General features: G+C 34.2%; 2 protein-coding genes across 3 annotated transcripts; one reads left to right on the top strand and one right to left on the bottom strand.

The window, feature by feature from the left end:
• The first annotated feature begins 2,873 nt into the window (after nucleotides 1-2,873).
• On the top strand, nucleotides 2,874-12,958 carry LOC140980508 (uncharacterized). Of its 2 annotated transcripts, none has more exons than XM_073446360.1 (9): nucleotides 2,874-3,149; nucleotides 4,188-5,455; nucleotides 5,593-5,711; nucleotides 6,173-6,297; nucleotides 6,710-6,809; nucleotides 6,927-7,004; nucleotides 7,083-7,166; nucleotides 11,899-11,974; nucleotides 12,553-12,695. In XM_073446360.1, exons 2-9 carry the CDS (start codon nucleotides 4,240-4,242, stop codon nucleotides 12,558-12,560), a joined length of 1,806 nt encoding a protein of 601 aa, XP_073302461.1. In that variant the 5' UTR covers nucleotides 2,874-3,149; nucleotides 4,188-4,239; the 3' UTR covers nucleotides 12,561-12,695. The 2 variants fall into 2 exon arrangements, with proteins under 2 accessions (XP_073302461.1, XP_073302460.1); XM_073446359.1 differs by having other exon boundaries at nucleotides 2,875-3,149; nucleotides 11,899-11,984; nucleotides 12,553-12,958.
• Nucleotides 12,959-12,987: 29 nt separating this feature from the next.
• Nucleotides 12,988-16,083, bottom strand: LOC140980509 (uncharacterized). The gene is made up of 2 exons (XM_073446361.1): nucleotides 14,337-16,083; nucleotides 12,988-13,851 (listed from the first exon to the last, which is right to left on the bottom strand). Exons 1-2 carry the CDS (start codon nucleotides 15,678-15,680, stop codon nucleotides 13,666-13,668), a joined length of 1,530 nt encoding a protein of 509 aa, XP_073302462.1. The 5' UTR covers nucleotides 15,681-16,083; the 3' UTR covers nucleotides 12,988-13,665.
• Nucleotides 16,084-21,652: the final 5,569 nt, after the last annotated feature.

The following is a 21,652-nucleotide window of genomic DNA, read 5'->3' as shown; positions in this document are numbered from 1 at the left end:
GATGTTTGGTTTATATCGATGTTTGATTAGGAGTGGATTTACTTCTATTACTGAGATTCGATATAGTATGCCAACGTCTGGAAACCGGGATCCCTAGACTAGGAATGAGTCTAGTCTGAGCTGTAGAGTCACGAGTTATTTACAGTTTTATATCGATTTATGTTTTCAGATTTAATACATGTGATTGATATTTGTTTCATGCTTTTATATCGATTATATGATTGCATGTTTTGTTGATTTATACTGGGATGTATTTCTCACCGGAATTATCCGGCTGTTGTCGTGTTTGTATGTGTGCATGGCAACAGGTGGGACAGGATCGGGGCCAGGAAGAAGATGAGAGAGATCGTGATTAGAGTGGAGACTTCGGACTTTGATGTAAATAGGGTTTGGAACACTTGACATGTAGTTGTTACACCTTAGTTTGAGTTTGATGTTTGTTGTACAAGACTTGTACTGTTATACTGATATGTATATTAGATGAATTCCATTACGTTCCGCACTGTATAAAAAAAAAATTTAGACCCAGATTAATTAATGTGATCCAATTATCCCAATGAAGATTAAGAAGATGATTAGCGTCCGGGTCCCCACACTCATGGTTTTCATAACAAGATTTTTAATGAAGCAGTTATCAAGTAACGAAAAATTTCGTACTTTTTTCCCTTCAGTAGGATTTTGTCCCATTAGGTTGTAACGAGACACATATATCGTCGGGAAGACATCAGAAGAAAATATCAGATGATGTACTCTTTTTCCTTTTCTCAAAGGTTTTTCCCACAGAGTTTTACCGTCTATGTTTTAAGAAGACAACTCTCGAGTTCCGATGAATTTCTCAAGCATCTATCTTGTCAAATTGATATTTTAATAAATCTTTGTTGAATAAATAATTATATAAGGGAGAATGTTATAGATAATTTTTTTATTATAGATGATTATTGTATTGAGTTAAATTTGTAAGATTTGTCATCAACATAAATATGACAAGATAATATATGTAAATAGTTGTATTGTGCTATTTTCTCTTATAAATAAGGTGATTGAGTTTATTGAAAATTAAACTTGAATATCAACTCTTATAAATTATATATATTCATCTCTCTTTCTTAATTTTTTTTTATCGATAATGTCTATATAAATAACCATATATCGTTTATCAAAAACAAAAAATTATATTTGAACATGAAAATTATTTTTATTAGATAGTTTTTAAAACAAATGAAAACTTATAAAGTTTATCCTGAGAAAATTTAAAATAACGTTATAAAATTGTACTAAAAAGAATGCAATTTTTCAAGAAAAAGAAGTAATTTATAGAATTTTTGAATACACAAATATTTGTAATAATTATTTTTTCAATATATTATATATATTATGTGCAAGGGTTGCGTATACGTTCAATCGATTTTTTATAAGTATTTTTATTTTTTTAAAAATGAAATATTAAAAATAAAATTTAAATTTTATGATTTTTAATAAGTTTTTACAATTGTTTTTACATAAATTTATTTTTTCATGCAAAATAGAAAGGGGACGAAAAAAAGAAAGATGAAGTATTTTGGGGATTTAAAATTACATTAAAACACTATTTTATCTCTATTATAACTTAAATATTATATATAGTATTAATATTTTTTTTGGATTTTTTTTACATAAACATAATTTTTCTTGCAAAATAAAAAGACGAGGCTAAAAAATAAGAATATGTCTCTTGTGAGACAAACTAACGAAATTTTATCCGTGATACGGATGGACTCGAACCATAATTATAATGAAAATTAATATTTTTAACATAGAAAATGATATTTTTCATCAGTTGGGTCGAGTCAGAGATCCGCCAAACAAAATTGACATGCAAGACAATCTTACAAAAGTTTTGCGAAGAAAAAAAATATTTTGGAAATTTTAAAAATTACACCAATACACTATTTCATCTTTATTATGTCAAATATTATATATAGTATAGATAGCTCAAATATTATATATAGTACATATATATAATATGTGTGTGAATTACTTAGTATATATTTTTGGATAAATTTTATTTTATAAAACTTGAAAATGGTATATTAATCTATAAAAAAAATTATTAACTCAAAACCCATAAAATCTTATGAATCACTCACGCTCTTACCCCTTCGAAGAGTATGACCCTCCAGGTGTATTTGTGTTGGAAATTCAATCGTTAGAGCTCCATATTTTTAAGTTTATTCAGCATATGCGTCTATCTGTTGATGGTGCGGCTTACTTGCTAGCTCGCAAAGCTTTATTTTCTTCTCATTCGGCCGAATGATTTGGTGGAATTATTCCAATATGACTTATAAACTTTGAGTAAGTCTCTTGTGAGACAGTCTCACGAATTTTTATCTATGAGACTGGTCAACCCTACCGATATTCATAATAAAAAGTAATATTATTAGCATAAAAAGTAATACTTTTTCATGGATGACCCAAATAAGATATTCGTCTCACATAATACGATCCGTGAGACCGTCTCACACAAATTTTGCCTATAAATTTTATATCTTGAGGTCTTTCCAATTAATTTTTATGTCATATTATTTTAAAAAATAAAAAATCTCAAATAACAATATCATTTTGTCAGACAATAAAATAATATTTTATTTTTAAATCTCACCAAAATTTCATCAAATTTCACGTGGAACACAGAAAGGATTTTAAGTAGTATATTATTAGTTTAATCATTTAAATAAAAAACAAAAATTTATGTGAGACGGTCTCACATGTCGTATTTTGTGAGACGGATCTCTTATTTAGGTTATTAAATAAAATTAATAAAAAAATACTTCAAATCTATTAAAAGAACTAATTATTAATATTATCCTTTCATAATTCAGCAAGGACTTGTAGAAATTAAAATTTTACTAAAATCGGACAGTAAAAACATCTTGAATTGAGTTTCGAGTTTCCACAGAGTTCAGAACAAACATAGCAATCAATTCTCGATTTTCACTTCCCAATTTAGTTTTCATCTCACAATCTCTACCTTTAATCAAAAGCAAAACCCTCGAAAGGAGAACTATTGAAGACTTTTAATTTCCACCCATTTCTTTGGCTTGGCAAAATGAACTAGAAAGTATTGGAACACGGAGTTGAAGTTTTAACTAAAAACAATCGATCTTGTCCAGGTTCACTTTTAAACCTTTTCTGCTGATACATTTTTGTATCTATATATGCGTGTTCTTGGTTACTGGGTGTGCTCGATAAATAAAAGTAAAAAGATCATGTTCTTGGAATTGGACAGATGAAAATTCAAGTTGGGTTCTCTTAAAGATCCTAACTTTTTTGATTGGCATGGGGCCCTTTTACTGGGAAAAGCCATGGTTCTGCTGTTATATACTTCCCTAGTTTCATTGTGAATTGCACATTTTTCAAATGCTTTGGTATTGATTTTACTAGGCAATTTTGGGTATTTTCTGATTAATTATGGTTCTGAATTAATGGTTGAGTATGGATTCCAAGCTATTTCCTCTGGAGAAAACTTGCTTTTGATTGGTAATGAGTATATAAATTGTACTCATGTCTTTGTTCCTTGTTGATTTCAATTATTATGGAGTTGCTAAATGAGGAACTAGGCCTTTAACGGGGAAACTATTAGTACCAGTTCATATGCGACATAACGTCTGGAATAACTAATAAGCCATCTGATTGTATGAATGAGATTCTCTTGTCGTGTGGGTATATCAAATTTTATGGAGCTCAATTATTTTGGGACTAAAACAGATCATTCGACGAATTTTCATTAGTGACTGTTGATCCTGTTGTGGTATGTTCTATTATAGGAGTTGAGCATTTGAGAAACGAGAACATTTCAACATGCCTTGGTAAACTGGTAATATATGTGAAAATGACATTGCTTGAGCATGGCCCATGTTTGCTCAACATAAGCTTACTTGAACTGTGCTGGCTGCGTAGGTGGTTTCGGTTATTTTCATAGGCTTCTTCTGCATTATCTTTCATATCAATATATCTTCTAAAGGAACTAGCCCACATTTCTTGAGAATCACCCTTCGATAAATCGGTTTTTAGTACTAAGTATGAAAGTTAAACTTGTGTGAAGCTCTATCAGTTTTGTGCACCTTGACTTTTTAAGAGTTATTTTATGTACTAAATTACTGATCCCTTTTATTGCGTTTAATAATGGAACCTTATTGTTGATAATGCAGGTGCCATTCTGTCCCTATCCTATCTTGTATGAATGCTAGTTATCTGTAGAAGATGAGTAAAGATAGAGTATCACAAAGAAATGAAAGATATTCAATCAAACAAAGGCATACTCCTATCAAGGACGGCGCATCTTTTGATCTTGCTGATTTTGTTTACACAGACGATACTCTCACTTCCTTAGAAAATGATAACCGGTCCCCTAGAAATTCTGATCCCCCAGTTTCCGAGATATTAAGCACCCGTGACCTAATATCCGCTGTAAACTATGTGTGGGATCGTGCGTCGCAGCCCCTTTCAGTTCTTTTGTCTAAAACCAACTCCCATAGAACTAAGCTCAATCAGAAAAGCGACATAGACGGCTGTTCTAATGAAGAAGAAGCGATTTGTGCTTCTACTTTGACTTATGATCAACCTCTCTTAGACCGGTCACCTGGTAAAACAAATACTGCAAAATTTATGCAGGAAAATTTGGAATTTTTTGAAAGGAACAAGAAGATTTTGCCTAGTTATGAATGTTATTCTTTCTGGAGACGATTACAAACAAGATCTACTTTGAAACACACTTATTCGACTGAGAGTTATGTTCCTGGTGTAGGAAGAATGCCTAATTTGGGAAGAACATACAGATGGATGAGTGAAATGAATCTTGCTAAGACAAAGAATCAGGTCTTAGCTAGGATTGATGACCATGTGGCACATGACCATTACACAGTTCATCCCTCAAATTCGGCTAGAGGCTCTGTGCCTGCTTATACAGCATGTTCAACAAATAACTTAAAAATTTCTGGTCGTGATCTTGAAGCCACAGAGCCTATAGATATATCACATAGCGTAGTTGCCAATTTTGACTCGAAGTCATCTACCCTGTGCTGTGGAAATGATATTGTGCACGCAGAAAATATAATGACACACATACCAAATATTTTTCCCTCAAGTTCTGATACTGACTCCCAAGAAACCAATTCAACATCAAGTTTTGATGAAATTAAAGTTCGGGAATCTGTGGATGGCTTGCACGAGCATACATCAAGTCAAGGGGTAATATCTTTTGATGCGGACTCCTCCAAATTCAAAACTAACTTGTCAGCAAAGGAGAAACCTCGTTATTCAGTTGCTAAGCAAGAGCATGCCTTTGCAGGTGCAATGGCTGGGATAGTTGTCAGCCTTTGTCTACATCCCATGGACACAATCAAGACAGTTGTCCAGTCATGCCGTGCTGATCAGAAACCCCTTCAGTACATAGGCAGATCTATTATTTCTGAAAGAGGTGTGAATTTCTTGCAAGAGTTCTGGCTGCTTTGAGGAAATTCATTTTCCTTTCTTGAATTTGTATCAGTCATACTTATTTATATTTCTTGGGCTAATTATTTATAAAGGACCTAAAAACTAAATAGTTATCCTCAGGTGTGACGGGGCTTTATCGTGGCATTTCCAGTAATATTGTTTCTTCAGCTCCAATTTCTGCAGTCTACACATTCACATATGAATCGGTGAAGAGAAATTTGCTTCCCCTTCTTCCCAAGGTGATGTAATAATATGTTGTTGCAGAAAGTTGAGAAAAGATAATAATAAAATAACTGGAGCATGATATTTGTACCATTATTTTTTGCTGTGTACGTACTACATACAGTTAATTTTCATGCCAAGCATTACAAATGCCATTGTTTTAGAATCCTCTTTTACCAAAAGACTGAGTTCACGGGAAGTGCAGTCTATGTTAACTTACCCTTTCACGAATAAGTTGGAGATTGGAGAACATAGATCCAAAATTAATAGTCATGGTGTATACATGCATGTTAGTCGAGTATTTGGCAACAAACACGGAGGAATATACAACCTAGATCAATTTAATGTAATACAAAGGTGATTGAATCTTATATTAGATGTAAAGGCGTGTTAAAAACCAAGTTTTGTCAAAGCGCGAGTTTTGAATTTGGAATAAGTTTACGTCTTCAGATATTAAAGTGTTTCGTTCCTTGTGTAGGAATATCACTCTTTGGCTCATTGCACGGCAGGAGGTTGTGCAAGTATTGCTACGTCATTCATTTTTACTCCTAGTGAGCGTGTCAAACAGCAGATGCAAGTTGGTTCACACTATCGGAACAGCTGGTACGCATTTCAGACTCCATCGCTTCTCTGAATTAGTTCATGCTGAGTTCATGCCAGGAATTGGTTTCAATAAAAAAAAAACTGCATATATGATTTTCAGGACAAGACAATAATTTCCAAATAATAAATAAAGTGAATGGGTGGTCCTGCATGGACGGATATGGTGCTAAAATTCTGCTTTTATGGCTTCCAAATGTATTTTCCTTAGTTAATTTTTTTCTTAATAATTCTGCTATTTTATCTTTTCGTTTCTGAATTATCGTCCTGAACTAGTTACAGTTTCTTATTTATTTTCAATTAGCCATCTCTCAAATTTTAGGTCCTGTTATGTTATTAAACTAATTGACCTGATGCATTTGGAGCTCTCTTGCATGGATGTTATACTTTTTTCTAAACTGCTTTCATGCTGCAGGAATGCTTTGATAGAGGTTGTTAAAAAAGGTGGGTTGCCTTCATTATATACTGGTTGGGGAGCTGTACTCTGCAGAAATGTTCCACATTCTGCCATCAAGGTAACAATAGAGACGTAATATTTTCATAAGGGAAGATATTTCTGATTTTACTTTCAAGATTCTTTCTGTCTGCTGGTGACTGTCTTTTTATGTCTTTAATCAAGTATAAACATGCAGTTTTATACTTATGAAAGCCTGAAAGAAAACATGTTACCGGCAGCCCATTCAAATGCTCAAGCTAATACATTGACGACGGTTCGTCTAACATGCTTGTGAATATCTTACGACTTCAGATTCTTTTCAAGTTTTGTCATAAATTTTCCTGTTTCGCAGTTAGTTTGTGGAGGACTGGCTGGATCCATAGCCTCATTGTTTACAACTCCTTTTGACGTTGTTAAGACAAGATTGCAAACTCAGGTTTGATAATTCCTAAATTGAGTCATATATATCTAAAAGAAGAAATTGAGAGAACAAAATTATTTCTGATATTATTTGCAACACACAATACACAATTATATAATACAAGGCTACAGCTAATCCCACTAAATTAGGCCTAATTAAATATTATCCTACCAAAGATAAAGATACACAATACATTATTTATCCTATCAAATCTCAATCAAATATTTAATCAGATTCATTATACTCTTCACTCCCCATCGAGCTTGGCTATAGATGTTGATAAGACCAAGTTTGCCTGCAAGGAGCTCACGAGCTTGTTCTGATAGTCTCTTTGTTAACAAATCAGCAAGTTGTTTAGAAGTGGACACGGATTCAACACTAATCATGCCTTGCTCCAATGTTTCTTTAACAAAGTGTCATCAACTTCTACGTGCTTTGTTCTATCTTGATGAACATGATTGTGAACTATGCTGATTGTTGATTTGTCGTCACAAAAAAATTGCATAGGATCCTTGAATTTTATTTTTAATTCTTCCATTACGTGTCTTATCCAAATGAGTTCACATACTCCTTGAGCCATGGCTCTATACTCTGATTATGTACTACTTCTTGCAACAACGGACTGTTTCTTACTGCGTCAAGTCACCAAATTTCCCCAAACCGAAGTGCAATACCCAGATGTTGATTTTCTGTTAGTGATAGATCCAACCCTGTCTGCATCGGTGAAGACCTTCACTCTTCGATAACTGGTTTTTGCGAGAAAGAGACCTCCACCCGGAGTTTATTTTAAGTATCTCAAACTTCTGTATACGACATCTAGATGACTCTGACATGAGGAATGCATATTCTGACTTACTAAACTCACAACAAAAGCAATATCTGGGCGAGTATGAGACAAATAGATAAGTTTTCCAACCGGTTTTCCTTCGAACATCCTCTTCTTATTCCCCAACTCAATTGGAATTTTGCTGGGTTTGCAACCAAGCATACCAGTTTTTTTTAGAAGGGAAATAACCTTTAAGCTTATGGCAATTTCCATCCCCGGAAAGTATTTTGGTAGTCCAAGATCTTTGACTTCAAATTCTTTAGTCATCATCAACTTTATATCTTCAATATCTTGGTGATCATTCCCTTGTACAATGATGCCATCACGTATGCTATAAGAATAGTGATATTTTCTTACTTCAAATGTTTAACAAAAAAAAAAATGATCTGCTTGTCGTTTGCTATATCCGACTTTTTTATCGTCTTGGAAAACCTGTCAAACCATGCATGTGGTGACTGTTTCAACCTATAGAGAGATTTGTTGAGTTTACAACCAGTCTGATTTCATAATCTTCTTCAATTCCTGGAGATTGGCTCATTTAGAGTTCATTTTCGAGTTCACCATTGAAGAATGCATTTTTTTATATCAAACTGATGCAATGATCAGTCAAGATTCGCTGCTAAGGATAGAAGATTAAAAGTGTTGAGCTTGGCAACTGGTGTGAATGTCTCGGTATAATCAATGCCTTTGGCTAGAGTGAATCATTTGGTTACCAGACGTGCTTTGTGCCTTTCAATTGAACCGCCTGCCTTGTATTAGAGTGTAAATACCCATTTGTTCGCCACTCTGGAATTGTTAGTGCTTCGTGGATAGACCTGGGAATCATCACACTTGACACACTCGAGGTAAAGGCACAAAATACATTAGACAACTTTGAATAGGATGTAACGTTAGAAATCATGTGTTGAGTGCAAGATCTCACACCTTTTCTGACCGCAATTGGAATATTAAGATCATGGTAAGTACCTCATCGAGAATCTACCTTATGTTTGTTTTGTTGGCTAAGATTAAGATTCACAATGTCTTCATCCACTTGCATTATTTTCCGTCAGAGAATATACTTGCAACTCTTGCTGAGATGTTGATTCCCCCTTGTTTCTATTACTGGGACATGGTTTGGGGAAGTTAAATGAGAGAGGTCTTGAACTTGGTTAGGAATGGAGACAATCTTAGTGTCTAGACTAACACAAAAAAGGGGTGGGGTGGACTATCCCAACGAGCTTCTTGATCTTGTTTCCCCGTTGAAGTGAAGAGAAAAATAAGCTTTATCTTCAAAGAAGGTGACATCCCGGGGGACAATTTTTTCCATTTTGAGGACAGTAGCAACGATATTTTTTTTTGAGTTGGGGAGTATCCGATGAAGGCTGTTTTGATAGCCCTAGGATCAAGTTTACTGCGATGATGCTCATGTGCATGAACAAAGGCCATACACCCAAATGTTTTTTAATGGAAGGCTGTTGGAGTTGGACAAATGTCGACTTGATTTGCTAAGGAGAGATAACGGGTGTCAAAGTTGATGTTTCGACTGTGTAGGCGATTGATGATGACATATGCAGCAATAAGGATAACATCCCCCCATAGGTACTTTGGAACATGAATGGTAAACATGATGGAACAAACGACTCCTAATACATGACGATTTTTGCTTTCTGATACCCTATTTTGTTGTGGAGTATACGCAAAAAGTCTGATGGATTATGTCATGATGTGATAGGTATTCCCTGATAATAGTATTGAAATATTCTTTACCGTTATCGGTTATAAGGATCTGAATATGGGCTTGGAATTGAGTTCGGACAATTTGGTGAAATGTTTGGAAGGTTTTGTGATCATCAGATTTGTTATGAAGAAGATAAACCCAAGTCGCTCGCGAGTGGTCATCGATGAAAGTTATGAACCATTGTTTCCCATTAGATGTAGTGATTGGTGAGGGATCCCAAATGTCACTATGGATCAGTGAAAAAGGCGTAGTAGGTGTATATGGTTTGTGGGGAAAAGATGAACGAATATGTTTGGCAAATTGACAAATCGCACAAGTAAGAAAACCAAGATTTTTATTATCAAATAACGATGGGAAAGATCGTTTCAAATAAGAAAAACTAGGATGGTCTAAACGATGATGCCATAACATAATTTCCCTAGTACTAGAAACAAAATGAGAAGAAACACTAGACGCTAGAGCTTGTTTATTTCTTGGCGGAGCAAACTCAAGATATTGGAGTTCATTGTGAATCTTAGCACTGTCAATCGTCTTCCCGATGGTAGGTCCTGTAAAATACAAGAGAAAGACAAGAATTTAGCAACACAATGATTACCATGGGTGAGTTTGTAAACAAAAATCAGATTGCAAGCAAGAGAGGGAACATGAAGCACATATTTTAGCATAATATTCTTCGAGAGTTGAATATAACCAACTCCAACAACAAGGCTTAACGAACCATCATCAATCTTAATATGAGAGTGACTCGAACCACGAGCATGAGAACAAAAAAGGCTCAAGTCTCCTGTCATGTGATCGGAGGCACCGGAGTCAATATCCATGATGGTTGAGATGATACACTAAAAGCTGAGTGAAATTTACCAGATTGAGTCAAAGAACAAGACCCAACAGTGGTATTTGATTGTTGACTAAGAGCAGTTTGTCGGAGAAGGCGGCAGTACTGTTCAATTTGTTCGATCTGCTCTGGTGTGAATGGGGTTGAAGTACCAGCAGTGGCAGACTATTCTTGCATGAATTGGGCTTGATGGACACACCCATTGTTCTTCCTCGGGGGCTGCCAATTAGCTAGTTTACCGTAAATTTCCTATAACTTGTCCTTTGTATGACCAGGACGATTACAACATTCGTACCAAGGCCTCTTACCTGTACGCTGGTCTTGTGATTGCACTTTATTTGTTGCTAAGGCAGAGACCTCTGGAGTTGGGTGAGGAGCAGAAACTTCATCAGTGAGCATAACCTCTCTGCGCATTTCTTCACGTCTGACCTCCGCAAATGCATCTTCCGATGATGGAAAGGGATCTCTGGCCACAATGCGGCCTTGAACATCATCCAAATTGTGATTGAGGCCTTCAAGAGAGAGCTTGTGCTTGACACTGCAATCTGCACATAAAAACTTCTCTTCAAGGAAAAAATCCAACTATTGCCAAAGTTCTTGAACAAGAGAAATATTGTATCACATAATTTTGACCCTGCTTCATGTCCTTTAACTTCAATCGAAGTTCACAAATTGTGATGCATTACCCAGGTCCGAATGCATATTCCGACCCGCATTCCACACTTCCTTCGCGTTCTGGAACCAGAGATAACGTCTGCTGATTTTGGGTTCCATGAAATTAAGGAGCCAAGCAAGCACGATTGAATTCTCGGCCTGCCACTGATTATATGATGGATCGGTTGACTTGGGCGACGGGAGTCACCTGTTAAATACCTCAATTTCCCTCGCCAACATATTACGATCTTCACAGACTGGGCCGATCGTTGATAGTTTTTGCCGTTGAGTTTATGGGCCGTGATTTGCAGGGAGGAAATATCGTTTTCAGTGAAAGAGGACACCGACCCAATTTTTTTTTCAGATGCGGTGTTAGTGGAGGAAGCATTTGATTCGGTGGACATCATGTGTTTTTTGATGATGATGAAGAAGAAGAAACCCTTGAGCTCTTGATACCATTAATTTAAGAAAATTATAATCTGCAGCTTATAATACACTATTATATAATACAATGCTACAACTAATCCCCACTAAATTAGGCCTAATTAAATACTATCCTACCAAAGATAGAAGATACACAATACATTATCCTACAAAAGATAAATGATACACAATACATTATTTATCTTATTAAATCACATTTTTAAATAATATCTATCATGCTTACAATAGAATATACTTTGTATAGATAAATAAAATCTTTATTACGCAGGTTCCTGGATCGATGGCTCGGTATAATGGTGTATTTAATACTCTTACGGATATAGGGAAGCATGAAGGTTTGAAAGGTCTGTACAGGTGAGGCATGACTCGTTTCGTGTCTACCTCTGAATGTTAGCTAGTTCTGTCTTCGAGTTTTTCTTTAAGAAGAATTGGTCATGTAGTGTCGTAGTCAAATGCAATCACCGCAATACAACTCTGTGGTATGATAAAAAAAATAAATAAGAGCCATGTTTTCTTGGGCTAGTTGTTGGCCTTTTGCTGTGATGCCCTGGCTCTGTCATTTCATTCAGAGGCATGGGGGATGCTTGGGTGGTGCTAGCATGGTGTCAATTATGTGCTTCATAATTTCCCATTTTCCAATGAAATAAAATTGTGGATAGGATTAAAATGAGAAGAAACCTGTTTTTTTCTTTTGCTTGTATTTCGTAATGTGAATAACACAGCAAACTAGAAAAAGGGAGGTGCTGAAGTCACTGGCAACCAAAAAAATTAGTCCGAATGACAAGATAATATATATTTTGGGATGCAAGTATACTTAGAAAGATCATACATAGAATTTGAAGTGTTTTTCATTTGAGGCAGGTTTGTCTATTTCGATCCTGGTTCAAAGATTTCACAAAACTAACCTTGATCTTACTATCAGGGGTTTGACTCCAAGACTTGTCATGTATATGATTCAAGGAGCACTCTTTTTTGCATCCTATGAATCTTTCAAGAGTTTGCTCTCATTGGAGATTCCACAAAGGAGCACTCAGGTAATCCCGATTGAACAGAGGATGGAAGATGATTCATCAACTTTACTTTCACTCCTATTCGCAAGTGCGTGATTAACATGGAAGAAAAGTCGAAGGCTGTTTTTCGACTCATAAGAGAGTTTGGAAGTTTGGGGTACGAATTTTAGAGGTTTCACCGTTTTTTGTTGTTGAGGTTTTATATGAATTTTGTACTTGTAGTTGCAAAGTCATTTGAACGTTTCATATTAGCGTACTGCCATTGACTATATGGCCGTCATAGATACTCCATGATCATTAATATAAACTATTTAACCATTTATTGGAGAACGCTAACCATTTAGGAAGGTTGACTCTTTTCCTAATGTTGCATCCAATGCTTTTATTAATTTTCACGTGTGGAGTCCCTAGGAAAAAATCATGGATATCAGATGAGATTGTTTGATACTCGCTTAGCGCACCACCATGAAGGTAATTTGAACTCAACCTTTGAAAGGTGAATCTTTTTCTTACCCCTCAGCAAATGAAAAATCAACACTGACGACAACGATAGATTACATCTCAGGTTCAGAATCAATCTCTACAACTCTTTCGGATAAGACAAAATCCTGCGAATTTCCACATCAACCATGAGATGCAACACTCATCCCATCTGTATTTCAGCTTGTTTCTTATGGCAAACTAGAGATACCAAATCTTCTGCTGCACTTGTTGTGACGCTCGCGTACTCAACTGTGTTATCCAACCCTGAAGCTGTCTTGAGCTTGCCTCAAAAGGATATCAGATTCATCGTACCAACTTTCTTGTAGAAAATTAGTCTCGGTTTCTTAATCTCATGCATTAATGATCATCTCTTCATTCATTACACCGCCTATCTATGCTCGGGCAATTGGAGAGAATGGAGAATCGAGTACAAGAGATGGAATATTTCTTCCACGTTCTTCTTGTTAACCTGAAATCTATTTTCCTCCAGCACGTCATCTACCAATATTTCAGTTTCCTCCTTGGGAAATACCCTCATCGAATCAGCACGCACGAAGCATTTGGTTGCTTTTCTTGTTCCTAGCAGCGGTGGCGGTTTCTGAGGAATGCAACATAGCAATGCATATGGAGAATGCTTGTAATGAAGTTAATTGTGCATGGAAATCAACTGCATATTTTCCATCCTCGATTAAATTCATCGTAAATCGTGGGACGCTGTCTTTTCTCCCCTGTAGAAAATTAGGCAGTACAGAAGCGGTAAAGACCAAGTGAGTTATCATGCCGGAGTTAGACGATATCTGCATGTTTCAGAGTTTCTAAATGAAAATACCCCTAAATCATACTAAGGATGTCTGGATTTTTTATATACTTGTCCCAGTGCACTTTAGTACTAATATTAAGTACATTTATTTTGTTGATCGGCCATTGTTCTCCAGTTCAGATCTTAATTATTTAGAAAGAAAATATAGTAAAATTCTTGTTAAAAAAATATTGTAAAAGTTACTTATAATGAGGCCAATCACAAATTCTGTTATTGGCTTTAACTTACGGGATATGATATCTCAAACAGAAGATTTTGGAATAAAAGGGTACATGATTTTTCTTATTTTATTAAAGTAACAAAAATAATACAAGCTACCCACCATTTGATATGCATGACTGATATAAAATTTATTTCTTTTGCTCCAGACTAAAAAGAAAATGGTGAAGTTACCTCGGCAAAGAGCTGTATCAGAACTTGATCCTCAGTCATGAAGGGACGACCGTCAGCGATATGAATATTTGCACAGCCAAAAACGTCGAGGGGACAAGCCATATCCCATCCATCACAGTCGCATCCTCCGCCTAATCTCCATCTATCTAGTATCGATGAAGGACCCCGACTTTTACTGCTTGGTAAACTATGGCTTCCACCTGGAATCACAACATGCATAATCCCAGGACTTGAGTGTTCAAAAACACCCTTATTTTCCCTCTCGATTCGACAGTCATCTAGCAAGTTAGGGAGTCGATTATTAATATTTATATCTCCATTCTTGAATTTCACGCTCTCTCTCTTCTCAAAAGGGATTTGCATGATAATGGAGGCAATTTCAAGTCCTGGATGCAGTTCTCCAGCTGCCAGACACCGAGAAGCCAATAAATCAAAATGATTGTTCTCACGAGAATTCTTCGTTTGATCTTTATTCTTGTTTGTGGACGAGTCTTCATTTAGCTCACAACTACCCCAGGATAAAATGTCATCAGAAACCAGGTAATTATTTTGAAAGGTGACACTTTTTCTCAAAAGGGAAACATCGTACAACACAAACTCTGTTACCATAGAGTTGCTAAAATCTCCCCCGACTTTTACCTCTTGACAGGGATAACAAGAGACATGCATCTGTCCCATGATAGGTGATTCTCGGCTGTAGTCTTTATATCCCCATCCACTAGCATTGCTCTTCCTTCTTTGATGAAGTGAATGGAAGGTATAAACCTGAGATACACTATTTTCGAGCTTCCATGTTTTTGCAACATAGATATCATCTGGTGACTTCACCGTGAACTCGAAAAATGGCATCCCGTGCTTATATTCGAACCTGAGAAGACCACGAAGATGTGCAGGAGAATACCGGGGAAAGGAATTGTGGTTTTCTTTCTTTTTGGAACGAGGATCGTGTTCCACGTAGTGTGACTTGTCTGATAGATCATTCAACTGGGATTTGAAAGTCGTATTTTTAAAATTGCCATCAATATCCCTGCTAATTCTTTCCCGGCTTGCATTGCTGGCTCTACTCAATGCGCTTCTTTGGGACTTGAATTTAACAAATGGATCAAAAATCTTTCTTACAGGATTATAACGAGCCTTTGGACTGCTGGTTTTTGAGCTATCACTCTCTGATTGAGCAGGTGAATGTGGCAAAGGGAATCTTGCTGATAATGACCTGTGCAAATTGAAAGAGAGACCTCTTTCTTGTACCCTGCTACCATCAATTTTAGGATAAATGCTAGATTCAGATATGATCACGAGATCCTGAAAACGGTCATAAGTTGTAGTTTGTTCTGAGAGAGACATTTCTGAGGACGTACTTTGTTCAACTGAATAGCTATCTACATCTGAAGTGGCATAACTAACCACAAACACCCAAATGAAAATGTTGATGTAATTTCGGGAGAGAACTTCATTATTTTCCTTCCAGCAATAGCATCAGCTTTCTTTGGTTGCCTCCTCCTTCGGAACTTTAAATAGAACAACCCCCTTTTCAGCACCTCGTTATCTACCAGTGTGTATCTTCTAGATCGAATATCTCTAGATATGGCGCACTATGCAGCGACTAAAGCTAATTTTGGTGAACTGTTTTTGTAGACTCGGTATATCATTTGCATACTTGGGATTTCCATTTGATTTTCTATTTGCATCTTTTGAACTAGGCCGAGAAGCAGGGAGGACAGATATGGGACTAGCTACGACACAATACGAGTTCTAAAGAACACATGAATTTAATAAACGGACAATAAATCAAATAACATCTCTAAATTTAAAACCAATATATGTTTATGAATATATCATGAACAAAATTATTATACTCCGAATTCAACAACTCAAATACAGTAAATCACCAAGAATATCGAAGCCCAAGAATAACCATAGCATAATGTGCTAACAAAATAATCTTACTGAAATGAACTATCAAGAGTTGGTTTCTCAGCAAGGACATAATGGATTGAAATGCATGCCGATTCGTCAAGACAGCGTAGAATCCAGTTTTTAAAAAAAATGTAAAACCCGAAACTTGTTGTAATGCAGCTTCAATGAGAAAACTGGTAAATACAATGGAAAGAATCTCATACCCATATCTTCTGGTTAACCAACAATATATATCGGTATTTGGTACTAAGCTAACACTCTGAGGCAAGAAAATAATATCCTCTGCATTTCAAAGACACATTTGGAGATTTTATACCACAATGCCACCGAATACATAGACCCTAGTAATCATGTTGTCCCAATAGCAATTATACAGAAACCTCAAAAATCCAATTTTTACCACATTTGAATTCAAAGTTTCTAACAGTAAAGCAATACAATACTAATACTGGACAAATGAAAATCGAGTTTATAGACAACTTTGCATTCCACGCCAATAAAAGTACAATTTCCATGAAAAACTACCATATCACACTTTAGATCTCAGAGGAGTGAAGCCAAAGAAAACCCAACAAATTGCAAGTAAATGCAATCATTTGCTTCATCTCTTGAACTCAAAGTCTTGTCTGAGCTAGAAAACTCCATTTCACATTTAGCTATTGAAGAAAAGAAAGTTAAAATAAACCAATGGCCAAAAAAAAGAAGCAAATACCCACATGAAAATCATCACTCAGATTTTTTCACAGAATCAAGAAGAGAAGCATATATGGGTACAAAGGGGGAAACAATGAGGTCCAGTCCCAACAACAGTAAAGCTTAATGATTTACATGAAAAAATAAACATGCATGCCTTGATTTTATTTATTTATTTTTCTTCTTTTTTTCACTAATCCACATTGATCAACGATCACCCCTATTACCACCAGGTATGGGGCCAGATCTTGGATTAAATACAACGCGTATCATTTTCTTAAATATGTTATTTGGGAAATGAAGCTTTGGTTGTATTAATGTTATTTTTATTAGTGTTATTCTACGTATCGTATGTATAAATAAATGACATATTTTAAATATAGATTTTAAGATAATTCAATTTATATGTTGTATATTTATTTATATGAGATGAGATAAAAGATATTTTTGACATATGTTACTGATATTTAATAAAAAAAAAATTACATTTTTGATCATACAACTTGCACGTTTTTTATTTTGGTTATGTTATCGGCTAATTTGTAGTCTTAATCCACTATTTTGCATTTTATTTTTTTCAATTTTAATCATTTTTCATCGAAAATTAATTTTGTATAAAAAATGATAACATGTCACTGAAAATGATAGTTTTTTCCCCAAAAAAAGACTTTGAAACTTATCAACCTGTCCAGAAAACCTGCTCTGCTAAACATAAAACCGGACAAGGTTTATTATGCTAGCAAGAGATGGAGGAAGCTCACCAGTGAGTTCTTTATAACTCAAATCTAAATTAGTCAACCTTTTCAAGTTCTCAAAACTTGTTGGTCTTGGACTAGATAAATTATTACCAATCAGGTTCAACTTTACCAAACTACTCAAATTGTGACGTGTCGGATAATACATCAGCAACATGACCAAAATGAAAACTTGCGAGTTAGATAAACAAAAATGTAATTTTTTTCATTTAATTATATCATATAACTCCAACAACTATAGACCTTTGAATCAAAACTATTGAATTCTTTTTGCTAAATCAGTACTGGTAAAATATTAATTACCATATGTAATACCTCTCTCTTTCCTAAGCCAAAAAAAAAAAAAAGAATCTTCTCTATTTTCTTCTTTTGTTTATAAACCAATGGATATTCAATCATTTGACCACATCATGAGTTGGGAGGCCTCTTTTTAGAAATCCCTTAATCAAGACCTTTGTTTGGATCTCTATTTCAATCATCAAAGTACAAAAAGTAGGTCTCTTGTGAGACGATCTCACGAATCTTTATCTGTGAGACGGTTAACACTACTAATATTCACAATAAAAAGTAATAATTTTTCATGGATGACCCAAATAAGATATCTGTCTCACAAAATATGACCCATGAGACTGTCTTACACAAGTTTTTGCCAATTACTAATTCTATCATATATTATGGTACACGACTCTCCATATATCATTGAATTTTCCATGCTTTGGCTTGTTATATTTATTTTTTTATTAATATGTAGACAAATAATTCCTTTTGATTTTTAAATTAAAAAAATAAATAAATACATTTATTGTTGAATGACTTTAAAATTTTAATCAGTGACCTTAAATGATTAACGTGGTATGATGTAATAAGGTAATAGTAAATATTGAACTAGGGATATATAACATTATAATAAAAGAATAACTACATCTTTAATAGTATGGGTAAATTTTATAATTTATATAACACGTGACAATTCTATTAAAAAAACTTGATATTAGAAATTAATAAATAATAAAATTATTATAGTTAAAAATAAATAAAATAAGTAAAAATGGGGTGAAATTTTGATGAAAATTAAATGACAAAAAAATAAAAAGATGGAAATATGCTTCTGTTTTAGAATTTTTCAATTTATTATATTTGTAGAAAAGTGTTCTCAAACTGGATTATCTGTCTGTTAATATTTTAGTCGTTTAAATAACAAGAATATTATGCCACTTGTTTCTTGTTGTATGAAATGGTGGAAATTTCAGAAATTACGAGAAGAATCCAGAATATTTTTGTAATATGAATGATTAACAAATTGAATCTCTTTATCACGCTTGTTGGAATTACAAGAATAACACAAAACCTTGTATCAGACGATCTTACGAGTCAATTTTATTAAATGAATTTTCGACCTGATCTGACCATTAAAAAAATTATTTTTTATGTCAAAAAATTATTTTTCACTGCAAGTATGAATCGGATCGATTTGTCTCACAAATATAAATTTGTGAAACCGTCTCACAAGATATTTACTCAAGAATAAAGACAATCAAATACTTCTCAAGAAACAAAATAAAATGTTTAAAAAGAATTTGCATATCCCGACTCATCAAAATTAACTAATCATTAATAAGAGATCGTTTGGATTATGAGATGAGACAGAAAAAACACGTATAATATCTAATGTCAAATATCTTGTTTGATCACCTAGAGGACCATCTTATACCATTTACCAAAGTAAATTACCTTAAAAAAACATCTCGAAATTTTATTTGTTAGGATCTTTATGTCTTACCATTAAAAAATATGATGCGAAATGTTCCAAGTCTGAAAACAAAAGGAATATTACTCCAATATTTAATTTACTTTTTGTTAAAAATTAATATTTTAATATTGAATATTTGAATATTGAAGGTTGAATATTTGAATTTTGAAAATTAGGTAAAATTAGGTGTTGAATGTTGAAAATTGTGTGTGATGATGAAGGTAATGATGTAATTTATTTTTGGATTATTTGTAAAGATTTTCTATAAATAGATCTCTCATTTGTGAAGAAAATCACAATTGAGTTTAGAGAAAAATATTATAAAGTGTGTAGTGTGATAATTTTGAGAGTTTGAGATTTTTATTTTTTACCGTAAATTCTTATTTTTTCACAACACGTTATCAGCACGAAGCTCTAAAAGTCCTTCATATTTTTCCAAGCTCCAAAACAGAAGAAAAAGATAACAAAAGTAATAATATTTATTTTATTATTTATTTATTTATTTTTTATATATTTAATATATAATATAATGTTATTATAAATAATAAAAATAAATTTTTCAAAAAACTTGTTATAAATCCTGGGAGGATGTTAAGACGACATCCCACACTCCCGGTAAGGGATACGACAAGTATAAAAGTCTATAAGGTTTTTAAACAAAATATCTTATGACACCTCATTATAATATTGTGATATGATATACATAATTATTTAAAACATTACTAATATTATATACACCATATTATTACCATAAAATTATACAAATACATACATTTATTTTCTTGTACACCAACGGTCATAAACGGTAACAAAACGGTTAGTTTTTGCCCTATAAATATGATCTCAAAAACACATTCAATCACTCCAACTTTCTCTTCTTCTCTAAAATTATTCTTCATCAAATTTTTGAAGGAAAAAAAGATGACTTTCACAAAGTTATTTTTAATTACTTTGGTTATCATACTCACGAGTCTTGTATTTATCGGAGAATATCCTCCTCATGTGTTTTCTTTATTTTTTCGAATGCTTGTACTTGTTGTTTATCCATTACTTTGTATTGCAATATTCATTAACTAATAAAATGCATCGTACTTTTTTTAGTACCACCATGTCAAACTTGGCAAAGCTCGAATTCATTGTTCTTGATATTACGGGAAAAAATTATATGCCATGGACTCTCAATGTAGAAATGCATCTTGAGTCATTAGATCTAAATGAGACCATAAAAGAAAATGGCATATGCACATCACAAGAAAAGGCAAGAGCCATGATATTTTTGCGTCGACATCTCGACGAGGGATTAAAATGTGAATATTTGATTGAAAAAGATCTCATGGCTTTGTGGAAGGGATTAAAAGAAATATTCGAACATATAAGGGAAGTTATACTTACGACCGCCCGAGATGAATGGAATACGTTGAGATTCCAAGATTTTAAGAAAGTCAGTGATTACAACTCGGCGATGTATCGAATAATCTCGCAACTAAAATTTTGTGGGCATGAGATTACTGAATTGGAAATGCTTGAAAACATTTTCCACTTTTCACGCATCAAATATAACTCTACAACAAATATAGAGTGCGTGGATTTTCGAGATATTCTGAACTAATCGCCTGTCTCCTTGTGGCGAAAAAAAATAATGAGTTTTTAATGAGAAATCATCAGGCACGATCCACTGGTTCAACGGCATTTCCTGAAGTAAATGTCGTAAGCAAAAATGAATTTAAACCTGGAAACCAAAATCAAAGTTATAGACAAGATTTTGGTCGAGGACAAAATCGAGGTCGTGGTGGTGGTCGTGGACGTGGACGTGGAATTGGTCGTGGTCGTGGACGCGGCCGTGGTTTTGAAAATAATCGAGATAATTATTTCTATAACTCATCTCAAAAGAGCGTCCCAAACCATCCACCAAAAAGACATCAAGAGAATATGAGTGTTAATGAGAATCACTCAAAAAGATTTGAAATTTCTTGTTTCAGATGTGGTACTCCAGGACATTGGTCCCGTATTTGTCAAGCCCCTGAGCACCTTTGTAAACTTTATAAAGAATCCATAAAGGGGAAAGAAAAGGAGACCAACTTTACTGAACACAGTGAACCTTTGAGTGGTTCAACTCATTTTGATGCTGGATATTTTCTGATTGATTTCTCAGATAATGATCAATTTGCTGGTGGAATAAATATGTAAAATATTTTATTTTT

Source organism: Primulina huaijiensis, chromosome 7 (assembly GCF_012295235.1).
Source record: "Primulina huaijiensis isolate GDHJ02 chromosome 7, ASM1229523v2, whole genome shotgun sequence".
NCBI classification, from domain to species: Eukaryota; Viridiplantae; Streptophyta; class Magnoliopsida; order Lamiales; family Gesneriaceae; genus Primulina; species Primulina huaijiensis.
Note: the sequence above shows the minus strand (reverse complement) of the source record. Positions and strands in the feature narration are given on the sequence as shown.